General features: G+C 43.9%; 1 protein-coding gene across 3 annotated transcripts in view; it reads left to right on the forward strand.

The window, feature by feature from the left end:
- The window catches only part of LRGUK (leucine rich repeats and guanylate kinase domain containing), a 125,965-nt gene that overhangs the window by 34,859 nt on the left and 67,802 nt on the right, over nt 1-23,304 (forward strand). Inside the window, exon 3 of one of the 3 annotated variants that reach the window (XM_069765361.1) lies at nt 2,604-2,685. The exons of 1 other annotated variant lie outside the window; for it this stretch is intronic. In XM_069765361.1, coding sequence (XP_069621462.1) covers nt 2,604-2,685 — 82 coding nt within the window. Of the gene's footprint in view, nt 1-2,603; nt 2,686-23,304 lie in introns of those variants that run through there. One more of the 3 variants, XM_069765363.1, reaches the window with a different exon arrangement.

Raw genomic sequence — 23,304 nt, forward strand, 5'->3', positions numbered from 1 at the left:
AGGGGTTTTCTCAAGTTCTTAAATTTTATTTAGTTTGACAGCATGAAAATATTATTATTATTATTATTATTTTTATATTATTATTATTATTATTATTATGAAAATAAGCACAATTGCTATTGCTTTTTCTGCTCTCATTCTCCTCCAATCAGAGATTTTTATCTTTCTGTGGAGCCTGGCCTCTAGTGCCTGGCCAAAAGTGCAGTAGTTACTTTCCTGGAAAGGGGTTAACTCTTAACATCCCAGTCACCTCTCTCCAGTCTATTAATTTCTTTTCAGCAGATAGTTGCTCTAATCCCTCCTTTACTTCTCTTCTTCTGAAGAGACAGAAAAACCAAAGAAGGGAAAACCAAGGATCTGTTAAATTGTGAATTAAAATTGAATGAGAATGAGAGAAAAAAACTTTTTTATATATAAAAGCCTTTATTGAAAACAAGTGTGAGGGCAAGCTGTACGGAGGCGCACAAATCAAATAAAAAAATGTATAGAACATGTATATAATAAACAGCACATAAAATATAAATAATGGCAAAGAATGTGAAACGGGGAAAATGCCAATCAGAAATAGAATTTTAAAGTGCAAACGTGCTATTAGCAGCCATGGAAAGGCATCAGTTGTATTAAAGGGAACCTGTCACCCCGAAAATCGCGGGTGAGGTAAGCCCACCGGCATCAGGGGCTTATCCACAGCATTCTGTAATGCTGTAGATAAGCCCCTGATGTTACCTGAAAGAGGAGAAAAAGACGTTAGATTATCCTGTAGAATGTAAGCCCGCAAGGGCAGGGTCCTCGCCCCTCTGTATCAGTCCGTCATTGTTAGTTTGTTTACTGTATGTGATATTTGTAACTTGTATGTAACCCCTTCTCATGTACAGCACCATGGAATCAATGGTGCTATATAAATAAATAATAATAATAATAATAATAATAATACTCACCCAGGGGCGGTTCCGCTGCTGGTCCGGTCGGATGGGCGTCTCTGGTCCGCTGCGGCACCTCATATCTTCATTCCAAGATGTCCAAAGTACTGCAGTGCGCAGGCGCCGGGCCTCTCTGACCTTTCCGGCGCCTGCGCACTGCAGTACTTTGTTCTGCCCTCAACAGGGCAGACAAAGTACGCCTGCACCGGAGCCGTGGCTGAAGATCAGAAGAGGACGTCTTGGAATGAAGATGGGAGGCGCCGCAGCGGACCAGAGACGCCCATCCGACCGGACCAGCAGCGGGACCGCCCCTGGGTGAGTATAATCTAACGTCTTTTTCTCCTCTTTCTGGTAACATCGGGGGCTTATCTACAGCATTACAGAATGCTGTAGATAAGCCCCTGATGCCGGTGGGCTTACTTTACCCGCGATTTTCGGGGTGACAGGTCCCCTTTAATGTGCTTGGTATTGATATAGGTCTAATGAGTTTTTTTCACTCTTTTTTTGTCCCTCAATTTTAATTCACAATTTATCCGCTCCTTGGTCTTCCCTTCTTTGGTTTTTCTGTTTTGGTCATCTATCTCTTAGGTGTCTCTCATTTGTCCCTTGTACATATTTGTTCTGAAGAGACATGCAGTTGTAAACCACCATTTACTCTCTGGATTGGTGTGCTTTTTCAAATTCCTCGTTATCACTATGTGTCAATTTGGTTACAACAGTGTAGACTTGGAGCAAACCATTAAAAGGTGAATGTGTAGCAGCAGATCTTGTGCTTGGGCTTTATAGCACTAATACTACAGCTCTAATCACCACAGCCGTCACTCAAGTTGCAGAGCCCGCTCTGCCAGAAATCAGGAATGAGTAAACTAAGGAGAATGCTTTCCTCTGAACTGCTCAAGAGTAATGATGAGTGAGTATACTCGTTGCTCAGGTTTTCTTGAGCACGCTTCGGTTGGTCTCTGAGTATTTGTAACTGCTCGGTGATTTAGTTTTTGTTGACACAGCTGCATGATTTACGGCTGATAGCCAGCCTGAGTAATATGGGCGTTGCCTGGTTGCTAGGGAATCCTCACATGTATTCAAGCTGTCTATCAGCTGTAAATCATTCAGCTGAGGCAATGAAAACTAAATCTCCGAGCAGTTACAAATACTCAGAGGTCACCCGAGCGTGCTCAGGAAAGCCCGAGCAACAAGTACACTCGCTCATCACTACTCAAGAAACAACTTGAGGATGCCTACAGTATGTTTAGCTATTTGGGTGACAAGTTTTCCCTTACTAAGACTTATTCGCATTAAAAATATTTGGCTGGTGTTACGGACAATAGGAAGGAGAAGAAAACTAGAAGGAAAATGAACTGTTATTAGCCAAACAGACACCCACATCCACCAGCTGGACCTTATAAGTAGGAACTAGCTAAGAAATGAAATGTAACTACTGCGCATACTTGGCCAGAATCTGATGGTTGATCTCTTATTTTGTGCACTATGTAAGATGAAAGTTCTCATAGCAGGAGAATGAAAGTAGGTAGAAAAGGCAAGTCAATTGCAAATTTGCTTATTTTCATGCTTTCTAACAATACCAATTACATAACATGAAAATGAACCATTAAATTGTGAATGTTTTGTATTTTTTTCATATACTACACATTTTCACTTTGTAATATGTTATCCTTATTCTTTCAGGATCATAAATTAGATGATATTCAAATTCTCTGTAGTTACATCCACCTACAGAAGCTGGATGTGTCTTGCAATGAAATCACTGGTAGGTATCTATGGGGCAGAAACTGAGCCATAAACTGGATTGCAGCAAATGTTAAGTCATATGACCTCAAGAGCAATGAGGGAGAAGGAAGGGGGCATATGGAGTGGTAGGTGTAAAGCTACGTCACAGCTTTCTTTTCCATGTCATCCCTCCTGACAACACTATGGAGATATTCCTTATTATCCATGCTAGGACAGGGAACATTGAAAGGTTAAATGGGCCCTCTCATCTCCACCCCTCAGTGGTTTTCTCTGTCCCAGTGAGGATAGGAACCACGAGAGAAGAGCTCCGGCGGCGTATCCCTCCTGGCTGTACCTGGCAGACCCAGCGCAGATCGGGGGCCCAGCCTCTCCCTTTTTGCTGTCAAGCGGTCTCTTGCCGACACACACCGAAAGGGGGTTCCTAAGCCTACCTAGTGAGCGCTGCTCCTGGGTTGCAAGCCGCTTCCTCCCGTGAAGGGGCTCTCGGCTCCGGTGTCTGCCTCCCACATGCTGAACACACGGCAGGGCACACTTCTGGTGGCGTCATCCCTGCGGCTGGGCAGAGCACTTCAGGGTCACAGCCAGCATGTGTTTCAGAGTGGAACGCAGGAAGTGTACCAAACAGGAAGGAGCCGGACAACAACAAGGGAGTCTGACAACGGTATGGTATAAAAATGCTACCAAATGTCTGTATGACTGCCCTACTGTATGCTTGAGCATGGAGGATCAAGGCCAGAGGTACGTGAGTAGAAGAGATACCCACTGACAGGCCCCTGATTCCACACTAAAACACATGGCATATACTCTGTTTTGAGGGGAGCATCCACCTCTGCAGCACCTAAAAATGATAGCAAGAAAGCAGGGAAATGCGCTGTCTGCAGCATTAAACTACCGGATGCCTGGTTAAAATACCTATGCAAGTCTTGCACAACCAAAATCATCAGGGAGGAGCAGTTATCGCTGTTAGCAATATAAGAGGTCCATTATCAGGGAAGAGGTTCAGGCATCTCTGGACTTCTTCCTACGCACACTTCACGGCCATAGTCCCAAGGTGGCCCCCGTGCCAAAAGGCAAAGGTGAGAGATTCAGCTAAGCTCCAAAGAAGATCTCCACTCAGACGGGTCTGACTAGGAGGATAATGAAATGGTTACAGACCTCCAGAGGAGGGAAAGAGATACCTCTTCTAGTTTCAATAGATTTTTATTTTCTCAATAAAATTTGACAGTCATTTTCCCTTGCAAGGGATTATTGTTCAATTGTAAATCATGTAACATAAGAACATGAGTCGTATAAAAAGAACGACTAAACTTATACAAAGTAAACATTTAAAACAGTAAGACATAGACAAAGAAGGAAAACACATAAGGAGGGGGGGGGGGATTAAATAGCCATTGAGCATTATGCAACAGGAATGAGTGCAAATAGAATCAAAACCATCACAAGGATAATAATAAGGTCTGCTCCAGGTTACTATTAACATCCAAGTCTATCCAGGGTCGCCAAGTCTGGTAGAAGATGTCCCATGTATCATTTCTTGTGGCTTGTATACGTTCATAGAGAAGTATGGTGTTCATCTTGTCCATTACCGACATCATCGAAAGCGAAGGAGTCTTCCATTTCGACGCAATGTGTAGTCTTGCTGCCATGCAGAGCTGGGCAACCAAATTGTGAAATTTATTAGAAAAACCCGGCACCTTAGTCCCCAGAAGAAACACTGTAGGGTTTAATAGAACTCTCTTGCCGATCATTCTCTCCACCACGGACCGCACCCCCCTCCACAGTGCTGAAACCACCGGGAACCCCCACCAGACATGCTCTAGGTCGCCCCACGCCCCACATCCCCGAAAACAACGATCTGACATGCTAGGGTATATGGCGTGCAATTTACTTGGAACTAGGTAGGTTCTGTGCAAGAGCTTAATAGATGTCTCGATTAACGAAGTTTGGCAACTTCCCCTGGTGAGTGTAATTCAACTTCTACGCCATTCCTCTAGGGACATCGATACATTCAGATCTGCCTCCCACTGCTCCATGAATTTTAGTTTTTCATCTCCCTGGGAGTCATTTAAGGATGAATAAATGAGTGAAATGGTTCCTCTTCCCAAGGGGTCTATCATACATCTTTGTTCATAGCCAGTAGGGCGCGGAGGAACCCTATGCCGTAGGATCTGGTTAGCGAAATGGAATACTTGACATATGCGTAATGCCTCTCTTGCTGGTGGGGTGAATTTTTGAATTAATTCTTGTCGGGTAAGTAACGTGTGGAAAGGGGTGCAAAGCTGCCTTAAAGTAAAAATGCCATTAGAGATCCACCATGAGAAAGGGCGGGGATCCAGCCCTGGCAAAAAGTCAGGATTATGGAAGAAGTGCGTCAACAGGGAAGATTTAGATTGGAGATTATGCTTAAACCTCTCTTTTCGCCAAATGATTAAGGAATGGAAAGTGAATGGCGCTGCAATGTGTAGACCTTTTGGGAGTTTCTGCATAGTCCAAAGAAGGCCTGGGAGGGAGAAAGGTGCCAATAAGGAGGATTCTAAACCAATCCACCTAGGTTGAGTGTCTTTATCAGTGCAGGACGAAGCTAACTGGGCTAATACCCAACCTCCTGTGTCCAAATAGGGTTTTTTGTCTGATCCGGGGTCTCTTTCCCAGCCAAAGGAATTTTGAGATCATGGTATGGATCTCATGTAGTGTCCTAGACGGTATCGGGATAGGTAGGGACCGGAAGAGGTATAAAAATTTTGGAAGGGAGACCATTTTAATGGCATGTAACCTACCGAGCCAAGAAAGTGTCATGGAGGACCATCTAGTAAGATCTGATTGAAGACTCTTTATTAATGGGAGGTAGTTCCATTTAAATAGGGACAACTTATGCGGGATAAAGTTTACTCCCAGATAGGTTAGGTAATGATCCTTTTTAGTGAATTTAAATTGGGAAACTATGTTATTCTGCACTTCTCCTGGGGTATTGATGAATAGGGCCTCCGACTTATCTATGTTAATTTTAAGGCCTGAAATCATCTCAAAATCATGTAGTACTGTAAATAGATTCGGAAGTGTGACAGTTGGGTTGGTGAGCGTCAGAAGTAGGTCATCCGCAAAAAGACTTGTCTTATACTGCTCACCCAGGTCCCGTGGCCCATGTATATTGGGGTTAACTCGGATTGCCTCCGCCAGGGGCTCCATAGCTAGTGCAAACAGGGCAGGAGACAGCGGGCAACCTTGTTTCGTGCCTCGCTGTATATTGATAGGCGTAGGCTTATTAGAGGGTAATTTTAAATAGGCCGTAGGGTTATCGTATAACAACTTAAGGCTTGATATAATATTTGGTGGAATGCCGAATGTTGCAAAGACTTCGAATAGGTAGGACCAGGAGATTGAGTCGAAGGCCTTCTCTATATCGAGGGCCAGCACCAAGAGGGACTGTTTGAGGTGGTTAGCTGAGTGTATGAGGTTGAGATTTCGTCTAATATTATCTGGGCCTTGCCTTTTAGGTATAAATCTTACCTGGTCGCGATGGACCAGCACAGGTAAAATGGCATTAAGCCTGGTAGTAATGATGGACGTGAAAATTTTTAGGTCTACATTCAATAGGGAGATGGGTCTGTAATTCTTGGGGTATAAATGGTCTTTCTTTGGTTTAGGGATAATTGTCACATGAGCTGTATAGAATTCAGATGGCATTTGCTTCCCATCTAGTAGAGCATTACAATATTGTTGGATGTGAGATGTAAGTACGTCCCCGAATTTTTTATAATAGATCGCAGTAAGGCCATCAGGCCCGGGAGCTTTATTTTTTTTGAGGTTTTTAATTGCTAGTGTTGCCTCCTCCGCAGTGATAGGTGTCTGAAGGGAGGCAGCAGCTAAGGTAGATACTTTAGGAAGTGCCAATTTTTCTAGGAAAGAATGGAGACGCCGCAGAGGGGGGGTTGGGGGGCAGTATGTAGCGTTTGATAATATTTATGAAATGTATTATAAATTACCTCTGGGTGAGCCGTGATATGACCAGACGGGTCTTTGATAGAGGGAATATTATTTAGAAGTTCCCTTTTCCTGAGCATACGAGCCAGCATGCTGCTGGGCTTGTTAGCGTGTCTGTAGAAAGATGACTTAATCCATGTCAATGTTTTTTCAGTTCTGTTTGTTAATAGCGCATTTAATTGTAATTTAACATCATGGATCTGTTTGATTAAGTAAAGCGACGTGTTAGTTTGGTTTCCCTGCTCCAACCTAGAAAGTTTGTTTTCTAATTGTGACTGTTGTTCCGATCTTTGTTTCTTTTTAGTAGAGGCCATTTTAATTAGAGATCCGGTTATGAATTTTTTATGTGCCATCCACACAAAGCCAGGTAAAACATCCCCAGTGTTATTGGTTTCAAAGTAGATATTCAGGTCTTTTTTAATGTTTGCTAAAATGGTAGGGTCAGTAAGCAGGGATTCATTCAACCTCCATTTGAATAGTTTAGAGGTTACAACGTCAAATTTGAACATTGATAGGACAACATCATGGTCTGACCATGATGAAGGGATATGTCGAGAAAAGAGGATCGAGGGGAGGGTTGCAGTAGAGGTTAGGTGAAGGTCTATTCTTGAGTAGGATTTTTGCACTGGCGAGTAGTAGGTGTATCCCCGTGTGAGCCCATTCAATTCCCTCCAAACATCTGCAATATGGTTTTCCCTCATCAGCTGGAGGACCTTTTTCCTATCGGCTTTTGTTATGTCCGTACGCTTTAAGGAGCTGCTATCTAGTGATGGGTTTATAGTAAGGTTGAAATCACCACACCAGATAAGGTGTTGGTACGTGAGAGAGGCGAGTTTTGATAGTATTAGTTGAAAGGTGCGGGTCTGAGCCTCAGCAGGAGAGTAACTATTGACGATGCATATATTGAGGCCCTGGGAAGTCCCGAGGAGGATGATAAATCTACCCTCTGGGTCTGAGTATGTGTTAGTGTAGTGGAGTGGGAAGTTATTTCTGATAAAGATGGCCACACCTCTCCTCTTGCGGTCCCAGGACGACAAATAATGTTGTGAGTAGTGCGAGTCAAAGTACTTTGGGAATGAGGAATTAGTGAAGTGAGTCTCCTGTAGACATATTATATCAGGCTTCTGTTTCTGATAATCAAGAAAGGCCTTCTTGCGCTTTATGGGCGAATTGAATCCCCGGACATTGTGAGAAAGGACTCTACACATAATTGAATGTGTGTCTATTGCTAATGAACGTGAGGCAGCAAACTAAGATCACAGTAACCTCTATCCCATCACTGTGTTTGGTTATTTTTAAATTAGAACGACTATTTCCAAAAGGAGACATGGGGAAGGAGACAGACAGGGGGAAGACAGCGACAAGCAAAACAGATAGTACATTCAAAAGGACACTAAGTCCAAGAATTATGGCGATCTGGGTTCCCATAATAAGTAGTAAACCAGGGGTCACCAATTTCAGGCAGCATGTGATGACTCCGAGTCCCAGCCCCTGTGGGAGATTAGTAAAACAAAACATAAAAAAAAAAAAAGGGGGGGGGGGGGGGGGGGGGGAGGTGTAGGGAAAATAGAAATGAGAAAGAAAGAAAATAACAAAGGAAAGGCAATGAAGGATGGTGGGGTAGGGAAAGACGGAGGGTTGGGGAGGGTAGATGGAATTTAGGTAAAAATGATAAACTTGTGATAGGTATACCAGGCACAGGTTGATAATATACTCATCTGGATCCTTTATATAATAGACAGGACAAGTTCAGGTATTGCAGAAACCGCAATTGTCAAACGAGTCGCAATTTCCTTTCATGTTGTTGTCCCATCTAGTCAGGTGACCCGTGCATTTTGGCTTCTTGTTCTGGGGGAGTCCTTCCATTCCCTTATCGGCCTGGATCTTCTTTGAGGTATAGGGGGGATGTCGGTGGCAATCGGTATTCCCGCTTTTGTTAGCGCCTGCTTTCCCTCCTCCAATGACCGGCAGACATACAATTGAGAGTTAGCTGTAAAATTTAGGGCGAAAGGAAACCCCCATCGGTATTTAATCTGAGCTCCCTGAAGGGAGGGCGTGATGGGTCTGAGTGATCTCCTTCTGGCCAGTGTGGCCGCTGCAATGTCCGCATATATATGGACAGTACCTGGTAAGCCGGGTAATGCAGGCTGGTTTCTGGCTGCCATTAGGATTAGGTCCCGCGTTTCCTCGTAGTGTAGTTTTAATATTACGTCTCTAGGTACGTCACTAGAACGAGGCCTACCCAGGGCCCTGTGGATTCTGGTGATATGGAGGAGGGTTGAATCCAAGTCAGGCAGGAGTGCTTTAAAAAGAGCGGTCGCTGTATCCTCAAGGGTGACTATATGTTCAGGGAGGCCTCTTATTCTCAGATTGCCCCTGCGTGACCTGTTTTCATAGTCCTCACACCGAAGCTCCAATTCAGTGATGCGGTCAGTATGGCGCTTAAGCGTGTCATGGTCCTCCTCCAATGCATCAGTTATGGCCTCCACCTTCTCCTCTAGGCAGGTTGTGCGCTGCAGAACGTCCTGTAGCTGTGACGCTATACCTTGCATGGCGGAGGACAGCTCTGTCCGGAAGGTCTCCTGCAATGATTTTATGAGCGCTGCTGTGGAGACCGTGGTCTCTGTGTTTGCGGCTGCTTCTCCCTGCTCGCCGTCTCCCTCGGTCATCAGAGCTGCAGCCGGAGATGGGGCGGCTGCGGCGGCCATTTTGGAAGCGCTGCAGCTTAAGAGAAGCTCCGAGATGGTGCGGCCTGCTGGCTGGGTTGCGCTGCCTTTTTTAGGCATTACCGTCGGCCGCACTCCCGGGGATGTAAGTGATCCGAAGGCGGTGTTTCCGCTGTGTCCTGGTCGCTGAAAGGGGTTGTTTAGGGACTGTCGGATGGCGGAGCTTAGCGCGACATGTCCGTCGCTACCAGAGTCCGCGCATGCGACCGAGATACCTCTTCTAATCTGAGGATACGGACGAACTCCTCCGTGCAGTCAGGAATACTATGCAGGTGGAGGACACCCAGAAATCTGTCTATACAGGACGAGATGTTTAGTGGTTTGAGATCCCAGAGAAACAGTCTTCCCTTTTAACAGCCACATTTGCATGATGATCATGGAGGAGAGGGAGGATGCAGAGAAAAGGCTTGTTATTCCCAGAGACTTTAGCTTTTGCCTGCCCTTCGAACCAGAGGACATTAAAGCCTGGGAGGACATTTCAAAAATTGACGTCCCTATAGCCAAGGTGGCGAAAAGGACTTCGATTCCATTTGAAGGCACATCTGTCCTCAAGGAACCGATGGATCAGAAAGCTGACGGTCTCCTAAAGAGAACCTGGGAGACGGCAGCCATAATATGGGCCAACATAGCGCAACCTTGGTCGCTCGGTGCATGCACCTGTGGGTTGACGACTTGGAGGAGCACCTAAAGAGTAAAGCCCCCAGGAAGGTTATCCTGAGGTCCATTCCACTGCTTAAACTAGCTACGGGATTCATGGCTGACACATCTACGGAGTTCGTCAGATTCGCAGCCAGGAACAGAACCTTATCAAATGTTGCCCGGCAGGCTATCTGGTTAAAAACATGTTCGGAGAATACACAATCTAAAAACAAGCTGTGTTCCATTCCCTTCTCGGGTGTCATATTGTTTGGCTCAGTTCTAGATGATATTCTAGAGAAGGCATCTGACAAAAAGATGGGGTTCCCAGAGGATAAGCCTAACAAGTACTAGCCTTGGACCCCAACTCTCCAAGAGGTCAGGCTACAAAGGAAAGGGAAAGTTGGGCAGGTGGAGCTACCCCAAAGGAGGTAGGGATAAGGACTCTATTTTTGGTACAGGGTCAGGGAGACAATGACGTCGTGAGAGTGGGGGGATGACTAAGATTGTACTTGGAAAGTTGGAAAGAGATCTTAGAAAATCAGTGGGTATTAGGGATAATCTCCTCAGGTTACAGGATAGTTTACCCATACCCTGCCATTAAGGTTCATTCTAACAAACACCCATCTCCAGTCTGTTGCTCTCCCATGTGGTCCGATGTTCAGGATCTTCTAAAGATCAGAGCCATAGTTCCGGTTCCCAAGGAAGAAAGGATCAGGGGCCACTACTCCAGTCTCTTCTCTGTCAAAAATCCCTCAGTAGAAAGTCGCACAATAATCTAAAACCCCTAAACTGCTGGGCGAGGCACAAAAAATTCAAGATGGAATCACTCGGGTCCACAGTCCCCCTGATAGACAAAGATGCGGTAATGTGTACCCTGGATCTAAATAACGCTTACAATCACGTTCCCATCCATGCTTCATCTCAGCAGTACTAAAGGTTCGTTCTGAGGGTCCAACGGGCGGGACCCTCGCTGCCAGTTATGTTGCCTTCCGTTTGGTCTAGCCTCCGCACCAAGTGTGTTCACAAAGCTAATGACAGAGGTGGTAGCCTATCTAAGGAAAGTAGATATCCTCATAGTTACCTACCTGGACGACTTCCTTATCATTGCCAGCTCCAGTGAAGAACTTATGAAACATTGTCAGACCTCAGTCCGTATTTTTCAAGATCTAGGGTGGGGATAAATTGGAGAAAGTCGGATCTCTCTCCAGAATCCAGGAAAAAGTTCCTGGGAGTTCTCCTAGACTTTCACCTAGGAACACCCTTTTTACCAGCAGAGAAGCAAGCCTCAATAGGGGGCAGGATCTGTCATTTTTCAGAGAGCCATTGTTCCATCGGAGAGGCGATGAGGTTCGTGGGACTGATTATGTCCTGTATCCCTTGTGTTTGGTGGAGTCAGCTCCGCTCCTGAGGATTTCAGGAGGCCATTTTATATGCCCAGCAACAGGAACAGAATAGCCGGTCTCAGGAGCGCAGAAGTAGAACACAGACAATAGTTAGGGTAAAACCACCGTGGTTTTACCCAAACTGGTGTCTGTGTTCTCCTTCTGCGCTCCTGAGACCGGCTATTCTGTTCCTGTTGCCGGGCATATAAAATGGCGCTCCTGAGACCTGTTGTAAGTCTTTCTCCCCCGTTGTGGGGTATCCGGCTGGAGCTGCGGGGACCTGCGCACTTATTTCCTCCTCATTGGGACGGCCGCTAGCACTCCTTCCACAAACCGCCTTTTGTTGTTCTACATTTTATATGCCTGGGACAGACACCAGCTATCCCTGTATGCCTTAATGTCCCTCTCCATCTCAGTAAGAAGATCTTTAGTCTGGTGGACCATTCTAGAAAACCTCCAGATGGCAGTTCTTTGGGTTCTTTCCCCCTTTGCGGTGATTACCACCGATGTGAGTCAACTAGGCTAGGGTGATCATATGGAGGGAAGATTCTTCCAGTGAACATGGACTTCAGAAGTTCGAACCAGGTCTTCAAATTACAGGGAACTGCGCGCAGTATGAGAATTCCTGCTCCAGGTCCAGTCTGTAGTCAAAAACAGATATGTGAGAATCCTGTCGGACAACACGATGACTGTGGCCTTTCTACACCATCATGGAGGCCCAAGACATCCCTCTCTGCAGCATCTAGCAGTGAAAATCTTTTGATGCGTGGAGAAAACCGTTCTGTCTGTTTCAGCGGTTCACCAAGAGGGGTCCCAGAATCAGATGGCAGACTTCCTAAACAGGCACAGGATATCACCCACAGAGTGGGAGTTAAATAAGAAAGTAATATTAGTAGTGCCCTTATTGCCAAGAAGGAGCTGGTTTCCTATGCTGAGGGAGATTTTGGTGGAAGAGCCTATCCTGCTCCCACGGAGGGAAGATCTTCTCTTCCAGAGCCCAGTGTTTCATCAGAACCCAGACAGTCTGCACCTTTCGGCATGGATCCTGAAAGGCAGGTCCTAGGGTTGAGGGGTTTATCCAATGAGATAATATCTACCCTTCAGGCAAGTAGAAAGCCTGTAACATCGGGGGATCCTCTGTAGGTACACCTCACCTTGATATACCGAAAATCCTGGACTTCCTGCAGGCAGGATTCAATAAGGATTTAAGACCGAGTACCCTGCGAGTCCAGATTTCAGCATTAGCTTCCTGAAAATGATTGCAAACACAAATTATTTGGTATTATTATCTTCATTTAATTTGTCTTAAATGAAAAAAAACACAAAAAGAATTGTCCTAAAGTCAAATTGGATATAATTCCGCACCACACATAAAAAGGGGGCGGACAAAAGTATTGGCACTGTTCGAAAAATCATGTGATGCTTCTCTAATTTGTGTAATTAACAGCACCTGTAACTTACCTGTGGCACCTAACAGGTGTTGGCAATAACTAAATCACATTTGCAGCCAGTTGACATGGATTAAAGTTGACTCAACCTCTGTCCTGTGTCTTTGTGTGTACCACATTGAGCATGGAGAAAAGAAAGAAGACCAAAGAACTGTCTGAGGACTTGAGAAACCAAATTGTGAGGAAGCATAAGCAATCTCAAGGCTACAAGTCCATCTCCAAAGACCTGAATGTTCCTGTGTCTACCGTGCGCAGTGTCATCAAGAAGTTTAAAGCCCATGGCACTGTGGCTAACCTCCTTAGATGTGGACGGAAAAGAAAAATTGTTGGATAAAGAACCTCGACAAACAAGTTCAAGCTGCCTTGCAGTCCGAGGGTACAACAGTGTCAACCCGTACTATCCGTCCAATAAATAAAGAATGAACAGCGCTCCACCCAGGTGTAGAAATCTTCAATAATACGCCTTTTATTCAGCCATGGTACAGCAGCAACGTTTCGACCACAATTTGGTCTTTATCAAGCATACAATGCAACATAAAGGGCCGTCTTATGTAGTGTGGATGCCACACAGTGCACCAATCACCACCAAGTGCCGCCCACATCATACACTTGGTGGTGATTGGTGCACTGTGTGGCATCCACACTACATAAGACGGCCCTTTATGTTGCATTGTTGGAAGAATGTTCTCTGGTCAGATGAGACAAAAGTAGAGCTTTTTGGACAAAGGCATTAACATAGAGTTTACAGGAGAAAAAAAAGAGGCATTCAAAGAAACGAACACGGTCCCTACAGTCAAACATGGCGGAGGTTCCCTGATGTTTTGGGGTTGCTTTGCTGCCTCTGGCACTGGGCTGCTTGACCATGTGCATGGCATTATGAAGTCTGAAGACTACCAACAGATTTTGCAGCATAATGTAGGGCCCACTGTGAGAAAGCTGGGTCTCCCTCAGAGGTCATGGGTCTTCCAGCAGAACAATGACCCAAAACACACTTCAAAAAGCACTAGAAAATGGTTTGAGAGAAAGCACTGGAGACTTCTAAGGTGGCCAGCAATGAGTCCAGACCTGAATCCCATAGAACACCTGTGGAGAGATCTAAAAATGGCAGTTTGGAGAAGGCACCCTTCAAATATCAGGGACCTGGAGCAGTTTGCCAAAGAAGAATGGTCTAAAATTCCAGCAGAGCATTGTAAGAAACTCAATGATGCTTATCGGAAGCAGTTGGTCGCAGTTATTTTGGCTAAAGGTTGTGCAACCAAGTATTAGGCTGAGGGTGCCAATACTTTTGTCTGGCCCATTTTTGGAGTTTTCTGTGAAATGATCAATGTTTTGCTTTTTGCTTCATTCTCTTTTGTGTTTTTTTCATTTAAGACAAATTAAATGAAGATAATAATACCAAATTTGTGTTTGCAATCATTTTCAGGAAGAAAATGAGTATTATCTGACAGAATTGCAGGGGTGTCAATACTTTTGGCCATGACTGTATATATTATGGACCCTTATTTTCAGATATTTGAGGATCTAATAGTTCTGAGGCTTGACCCAGCCTTCCTCCCAGTGGCGAATTTGCCAATCCTGGTGTTCTGTAGCAAATGCCAAGCATCCTGCACGGTGTTGGGCTGTGAGCACAACCCCCATCTGTGGAAGTTGGGCACTCAGACCATCTTCATGGAGTCGGTTTCTAACCGTTTGTGCAGACACATGCACATTTGTGGCCTGCTGGAGGTCATTTTGCAGGGCTCTAGCAGTGCTCCTATTCCTCCTTGCACAAAGGCTGAGGTAGCGGTCCTGCTGCTGGGTTGTTGCCCTCCTACGGCTCCCTCCACATCTCCTGGTGTACTGGCCTGTCTCTTGATACCGCCTCTAGACACGATGCTGACAGACACAGCAAACCTTGTCACAGCTCGCACTGATATGCCATCCTGGATGAGCTGCACTACCTGTGCCACTTGTGTGGGTTGTAGAGTCCGTCTCATGCTACGAGTGTGAAAGCGCAACCAACATTCAAGTGACCAAAACATCAGCCAGAAAGCATTGGTACTGAGATGTGGTCTGTGGTCCCCACCGGCAGAACCACTCCGTTATTGAGTGGGTCGTGATAATTGCCAATCATTTTCATCTGTTGTCTATTCCATTTGCACAACAGCATGCGAAATTGATTGTCAAAAAGTGTTGCTTCCTAAGTGGACAGTTTGATTTCTCAGAAGCTTGATTTACTTGGAGGTATATTCTGTTGTTTAAGTGTTCCCTTCATTTTTTTGAGCAGTGCATGTGTGTGTGTATATATATATGTATGTGTGTATATATGTATATGTGTGTGTGTATATGTATGTATGTACAGTACAGACCAAAAGTTTGGACACACCGTCTCATTTAAAGATTTTTCTGTATTTTCATGACTGAAAATTGTACATTCACACTGAAGGCATCAAACCTATGAATTAACACATGTGGAATTATATACTTAATATATAGCCTGGAGGTGTGTTTGGGGTCATTGTCCTGTTGAAAAATAAATGATGGTCCAACTAAACGCAAACTGGATGGGATAGCATGCCGATGCAAGATGCTGTGGTAGCCATGCTGGTTCAGTATCCCTTCAATTTTGAATAAATCCCCAACAGTGTCACCAGCAAAGCACCCCCACACCATCACACCTCCTCCTCCATGCTTCACGGTGGGAACCAGGCATATAGAGTCCATCCGTTTACCTTTTCTGCGTCGCACAAAGACACGGTGGTTGGAACCAAAGATCTCAAATTTGGACTCAACAGACCAAAGCACAGATTTCCACTGGTCTAATGTCCATTCCTTGTGTTCTTTAGCCCAAACAAGTCTCTTCTGCTTGTTGCCTGTCCTTAGCAGTGGTTTCCTAGCAGCTATTTTACCATGAAGGCCTGCTGCACAAAGTCTCATCTTAGCAGTTGTTGGAGAGATGTGTCTGCTGCTAGAACTCTGTGTGGCATTGACCTGGTCTCTAATGTGAGCTGCCGTTAACCTGTGATTTCTGAGGCTGGTGACTCGGATAAACTTATCCTCAGAAGCAGAGGTGACTCTTGGTCTTCCTTTCCTGGGGCGGTCCTCATGTGAGCAAGTTTCTTTGTAGCGCTTGATGGTTTTTGCTCCTGCACTTGGGGACACTTTCAAAGATTTCCCAATTTTTTGGACTAACTGACCTTCATTTCTTAACCCCCTTAATCCCATATGACGTACTATCTTGTCGAGGTGACCTGGGACTTAATTCCCAGTGACGGGATAATACGTCATATGCAATCGGCCACGCTCACGGGGGGGGCGCGGCCGGGTGTCAGCTGACTATCGCAGCTGACATCCGGCACTATGTGCCAGGAGCAGTCACGGACCGCTCCTGGCACATTAGCCCCCGAAAACATGATCACAGTGTTCCGGGGGCATAGGGAAGCATCGCGCAGTGAGGGGGCTCCCTGCGTGCTTCCCTGAGACCCTCGGTACAAGAGGATGTGCTCATCTTGTACCGAGCGTCTCCTCCCTGCAGGACCCGGATCCAAAATGGCTGCGGGGCTACTTCTGGGTCCTGCAGGGAGGTGGCTTACAAGTAAGCCTGCAGCCCTGCTTGTCAGATCGCTGATCTGACACAGTGCTGTGCAAAGTGTCAGATCAGCGACCTGACCCTATAGTGTGATGTCCCCCCTGGGACAACGTTATAAAGTAAAAAAAAAAATATTTAGATGTGTAAAAAAAAAAAAAAAAAAAAAAGAAAAAAAATTCCTAAATGAAAAAAACAATACGGTATATATTGTTCCCATAAATACATTTCTTTATCTAAATAGTAAAAAAAAAAAAAATAAAAGTACACATTTAGTATCGCCACATCCGTAACGACCTCACCTATAAACTGTCCCGCTAGTTAACCCCTTCAGTGAACGCTGTAAAAAAAAAAAAATGAAGCAAAAAACGCTTTATTATCATACCGCCAAACAAAAAGTGGAATAACACGCGATCAAAAAGACGGATATAAATAACCATGGTACCGCTGAAAACGTCATCTTGTCCCACAAAAAAACGAGCCGCCATACAGCATCATCAGCGAAAAAATAAAAAAGTTACAGTCCTCAGAATAAAGCGATGCAAAAACAATTATTTGGTCTATAAAATAGTTTTTATTGTATAAAAGCGCCAAAACATAAAAAATGATATAAATGAGGTATCGCTGTAATCGTTCTGACCCGAAGAATAAAACCGCATTATCAATTTTACCAAAACGTGGAACGTATTAACGCCGCCCCCTCCCCCCCCCCCCAAAAAAAAAAAAAGAAATTCATGAATAGCTGGTTTTTGGTTATTCTGCCTCACAAAAATCGGAATAAAAAGCGACCAAAAAATGTCACATGCCCAAAAATAATACCAATAAAAACGTCAACTTGTCCTACAAAAAACAAGTCCTCACATGATTCTGTGGAACAAAATATGGAAAAATTATAGCTCTCAAAGTGTAGAGACGCAAAAACTATTTTTTGCAATAAACAGCGTCTTTTAGTGAGTGACAGCTGCCAATCATAAAAATCCGCTAAAATGCCCGCTATAAATAGTAAATCAAATCCCCCTTCATCACGCCCTTAGTTAGGGAAAAATGATAAAATAAAAAAAATGTATTTCCATATTCCCATTAGGGTTAGGGTTGGGGCTAGGGTTAGGGTTAGGGTTGGGGCTAGGGTTAGGGTTGGGGCTAGGGTTAGGGCTACAGTTAGGGTTGGGGCTAAAGTTAGGGTTGGGGATAAAGTTAGGGTTGGGGATAAAGTTAGGGTTGGGGATAAAGTTAGGGTTGGGGATAAAGTTAGGGTTAGGGCTACAGTTAGGGTTGGGGCTAAAGTTGGGGTTAGGGATAAAGTTAGGGTTGGGGATAAAGTTAGGGTTGGGGATAAAGTTAGGGTTGGGGATAAAGTTAGGGTTAGGGCTACAGTTAGGGTTGGGGCTAAAGTTAGGGTTGGGGATAAAGTTAGGGTTAGGGCTACAGTTAGGGTTGGGGCTAAAGTTAGGGTTGGGGCTACAGTTAGTTTTGGGGCTAAAGTTACGGTTGGTGCTAAAGTTAGGGTTAGGGCTACAGTTTGGGTTGGGGCTAAAGTTAGGGTTTGGATTACATTTACAGTTGGGATTAGGGTTTAGAGGTGTGGTTAGTTATGGTTGGGATTAGGGTTAGGGGTGTGTTGGAGTTAGGGGTGCAGTTAGATTTGGGATTAGGGTTAGGGATGTGTTGGGGTTAAGGGTGTGGTTGGGATTAGGGGTGTGTTTAGGTTAGGGTTTCTGTTTGAATTAGGGGTTTGCACTGTTTAGGCACATCAGGGCTCTCCAAACGCGACATGGCGTCTGATCTCAATTCCAGCCAATTCTGCGTTGAAAAAGTAAAACAGTGCTCCTTCCAAGCTCTCCCGTGTGCCCAAACAGGGGTTTACCCTAACATATGGGGTATCAGCGTGCTCAGGACAAATTGAACAACAACTTTTGGGGTCCAATTTCTCTTGTTACCCTTGGGAAAATAAAAATTGGGGGGGCTAAAAACATTTTTGTGGGAAAAAATGATTTTTTACTTTCACGGCTCTACGTTATAAACTGTAGTGAAACAACTGAGGGTTCAAAGTTCTCACCACACATCTAAATGAGTTCCTTTGGAGGGTCTAGTTTCCAATATTGGGTCACTTGTGGGGAGTTTCTGCTGTTTAGGTACATTAGGGGCTTTGCAAACGCAATGTGACGCCTGCAGACCATTCCATCTAAAGGTACCGTCACATTTAGCGATGCTGCAGCGATATAGACAGCGAAATAGATCGCTGCAGCGTCGTTGTTTAGGTCGCTAGGAGACGTCAAACACGGCAACAGCAGAACGATGCAGGAGCGATCCAGAGACGTACTTATCGTTCTCGCTGGTCGTTGCTCCATGAAAAAGCATTGCAGGCATCGTTGCTTTTGCTATCAAACAGGAGGAATCACGCCGACCTAGCGACCAAATAAAGTTCTGGACTTTCAGCGATGACCAGCAATGTCACAGCAGGATCCTGACCGCTGCTGCGTGTCAAACACAACGAGATCGCTATCCAGGACACTGCAACGTCACGGATCGCTGTCGTTCTTGTTGGAAAGTTGTTCTGTGTAAAGGTACCTTTAGTCTGCATTCCAAACGGCGCTCCTTTCCCCCCACATATGGGGTATCAGCGTACTCAGGAAAAATTGGACAACAACTTTTGGGGTCCAATTTGTCCTGTTACCCTTGGGGAACATACAAAACTGGGGGCTAAAATATAATTTTTGTGAAAAAAAAAATTATTTTCACGGCTCTGTGTTATAAATTGTAGTGAAACACTTGGGGGTTCAAAGCTTTCACAACACATCTAGATAAGTTCCTTAGGGGGTCTACTTTCCAAAATGGTGTCACTTGTGGGGGGTTTAAATGTTTAGGCACATCAGTGGCTCTCCAAATGCAACATGGCGTCCCATCTCAATTCCTGTCAATTTTGCATTGAAAAGTCAAATCGCGCTCCTTCCCTTCCGAGCTCTGCCATGCGCCCAAACAGTGGTTTACTACCACATATGGGGTATCAGCGTACTCAGGACAAATTGCACAACAACTTTTGGCATCCAATTTCCTCTCTTTTCTTTTGAGAAAATAAAAAATTGGGGGCGAAAAGATCATTTTTGTGAAAAAATATGATTTTTTTTTTTTACGGCTCTACATTATAAACTTCTGTGAAGCACTTGGTGGCTCAAAGTGCTCACCACACAACTAGATAAGTTCCTTAGGTGGTTTATTTTCCAAAATGGTGTCACTTGTGGGGGGTTTCAATGTCTAGGCACATCAGTGGCTCTCCAAACGCAACATGGCGTCGCATCTCAATTCCAGTCAATTTTGTATTGAAAAGTCAAATGGCACTCCTTCCATTCCAAGCTCTGCCATGCGCCCAAACAGTGCTTTACCCACACATATGGGGTATCAGCGTACTCAGGACAAATTGTACAACGAGTTTTTGGGTCCATTTTCTCCTGTCACCCTTGGTAAAATAAAACAAATTGGAGCTGAAGTAAATTTTTTGTGAAAAAAAGTGAAATGTTAATTTTTTTTTAAACATTCCAAAAATTCCTGTGAAACGCCTGAAGGGTTAATAAACTTCTTGAATGCGGTTTTGAGCACCTTGAGGGGTGCAGTTTTTAGAATGGTGTTACACTTGGTTATTTTCTATCATATAGACCCCAAAAAATGACTTCAAATGTGATGTGGTCCCTAAAAAAAATGGTGTTGTAAAAATGAGAAATTGCTGGTCAACTTTTAACCCTTATAACTCCCTAACAAAAAAAAATTTGGTTCCAAAATTGTACTGATCTAAAGTAGACATGAGGGAAATGTTGCTTAAGTATTTTGTGTGACATATCTCTGTGATTTAAGGGCATAAAAATTCAAAGTTGGAAAATTGCGAAATTTTCAACATTTTCGCTAAATTTCCATTTTTTTCACAAATAAACGCAGGTAATATCAAATAAATTTTACCACTATCATGAAGTACAATATGTCACGAGAAAACAATGTCAGAATCATCAGGATCCGTTGAAGCGTTCCAGAGTTATAACCTCATAAAGGGACAGTGGTCAGAATTGTAAAAATTGGCCCGGTCATTAACGTGCAAACCACCCTTGGAGCTTAAGGGGTCAAATTAATGATGGCCACTCGTTTTTCTTTACTTAGCTGCTTTTTTCTTGCCATAATACAAATTCTAACAGTCTATACAGTAGGATTATCAGCTGTGCATCCACCAGACTTCTGCACAACACAACTGATGGTCCCAACCCCATTTATAAGGCAAGAAATCCAACTTATTAAACCTGACAGGGCACACCTGTGAAGTGAAAACCATTCCTGGTGACTCCCTCTTAAAGCTCATCAAAAGAAAGCCAAGAGTGTGCAAAGCAATCATCAAAGCAAAAGGTGGCTACTTTGAAGAACCTAGAATATAAGACATAATTTCAGTTGTTTCACACTTTGTATTAAGTATATAATTCCACTTATGTTAATTCATAGTTTTGATGCCTTCAGTGTGAATGTACAATTCTCATAGTCATGAAAATACAGAAAAATCCTTAAATGGGAAGGGTGTGTCCAAACTTTTGTTCTGTACTGTATGTATGTGTGTAGAACGCAAAACTCAAAAGAACGCAGTCATAAGTCCCCCGGGTCTCTGATGCACATATACACCCACCTTTTACCGCCGGTATGTATGTACTAGAATACTGTTATTGATTGCCAAGATATGGTTATGAATTTCCTATACATGCTGTGTATTTACATGGTTCTGATATTTATGATATGGGGTAGAGTGCATTAGGGCCTGTCCATTTGTATGTGCTGTTGATGGCATGGGTGGGTTTTTCCCACTTTTTACTGTGCACCGATTATTTGGTATTTAATAAAGTTTATATATTTTATATATTTGGACTTATGACTGCGTTCTTTTGAGTTTTGCGTTCTTCATGTATATGCAGCTTGTCCAGGTGGTCCTAGTCAGTCATGTATTTTTGTTACTTTGATCTATGACATATTGCTAGTGATTGACATGCTTCCCACTAAGTATTTGCTATTGTATGTATGTGTGTGTATATACATATACAGTGGGGCAAAAAAGTATTTAGTCAGTCAGCAATAGTGCAAGTTCCACCACTTAAAAAGATGAGAGGCGTCTGTAATTTACATCATAGGTAGACCTCAACTATGGGAGACAAACTGAGAAAAAAAAATCCAGAAAATCACATTGTCTGTTTTTTTTAACATTTTATTTGCATATTATGGTGGAAAATAAGTATTTGGTCAGAAACAAAATTTCATCTCAATACTTTGTAATATATCCTTTGTTGGCAATGACAGAGGTCAAACGTTTTCTGTAAGTCTTCACAAGGTTGCCACACACTGTTGTTGGTATGTTGGCCCATTCCTCCATGCAGATCTCCTCTAGAGCAGTGATGTTTTTGGCTTTTCGCTTGGCAACACGGACTTTCAACTCCCTCCAAAGGTTTTCTATAGGGTTGAGATCTGGAGACTGGCTAGGCCACTCCAGGACCTTGAAATGCTTCTTACGAAGCCACTCCTTCGTTGCCCTGGCGGTGTGCTTTGGATCATTGTCATGTTGAAAGACCCAGCCACGTTTCATCTTCAATGCCCTTGCTGATGGAAGGAGGTTTGCACTCAAAATCTCACGATACATGGCCCCATTCATTCTTTCATGTACCCGGATCAGTCGTCCTGGCCCCTTTGCAGAGAAACAGCCCCAAAGCATGATGTTTCCACCACCATGCTTTACAGTAGGTATGGTGTTTGATGGATGCAACTCAGTATTCTTTTTCCTCCAAACACGACAAGTTGTGTTTCTACCAAACAGTTCCAGTTTGGTTTCATCAGACCATAGGACATTCTCCCAAAACTCCTCTGGATCATCCAAATGCTCTCTAGCAAACTTCAGACGGGCCCGGACATGTACTGGCTTAAGCAGTGGGACACGTCTGGCACTGCAGGATCTGAGTCCATGGTGGCGTAGTGTGTTACTTATGGTAGGCCTTGTTACATTGGTCCCAGCTCTCTGCAGTTCATTCACTAGGTCCCCCCGCGTGGTTCTGGGATTTTTGCTCACCGTTCTTGTGATCATTCTGACCCCACGGGGTGGGATTTTGCGTGGAGCCCCAGATCGAGGGAGATTATCAGTGGTCTTGTATGTCTTCCATTTTCTAATTATTGCTCCCACTGTTGATTTCTTCACTCCAAGCTGGTTGGCTATTGCAGATTCAGTCTTCCCAGCCTGGTGCAGGGCTACAATTTTGTTTCTGGTGTCCTTTGACAGCTCTTTGGTCTTCACCATAGTGGAGTTTGGAGTCAGACTGTTTGAGGGTGTGCACAGGTGTCTTTGTATACTGATAACAAGTTTAAACAGGTGCCATTACTACAGGTAATGAGTGGAGGAAAGAGGAGACTCTTAAAGAAGAAGTTACAGGTCTGTGAGAGCCAGAAATCTTGATTGTTTGTTTCTGACCAAATACTTATTTTCCACCATAATATGCAAAAAAAATGATAAAAAAACAGACAATGTGATTTTCTGGATTTTTTTTTCTCAGTTTGTCTCCCATAGTTGAGGTCTACCTATGATGTAAATTACAGACGCCTGTCATCTTTTTAAGTGGTGGAACTTGCACTATTGCTAACTGACTAAATACTTTTTTGCCCCACTGTATATATATATATATATATATATATATATATATATATATATATATATATATATATATACACAGTTATATGAAAAAGTTTGGGCACCCCTATTAATCTTAAGCTTAATGTTTTATAAAAAATTGTTGTTTTTTTCCAACAGCTATTTCAGTTTCATATAACTAATAACTGTTGGACACAGTAATGTTTCTGCCTTGAAATGAGGTTTATTATACTAACAGAGAATGTGCA

Source organism: Ranitomeya imitator, chromosome 4 (assembly GCF_032444005.1).
Source record: "Ranitomeya imitator isolate aRanImi1 chromosome 4, aRanImi1.pri, whole genome shotgun sequence".
Classification (NCBI taxonomy): domain Eukaryota; kingdom Metazoa; phylum Chordata; class Amphibia; order Anura; family Dendrobatidae; genus Ranitomeya; species Ranitomeya imitator.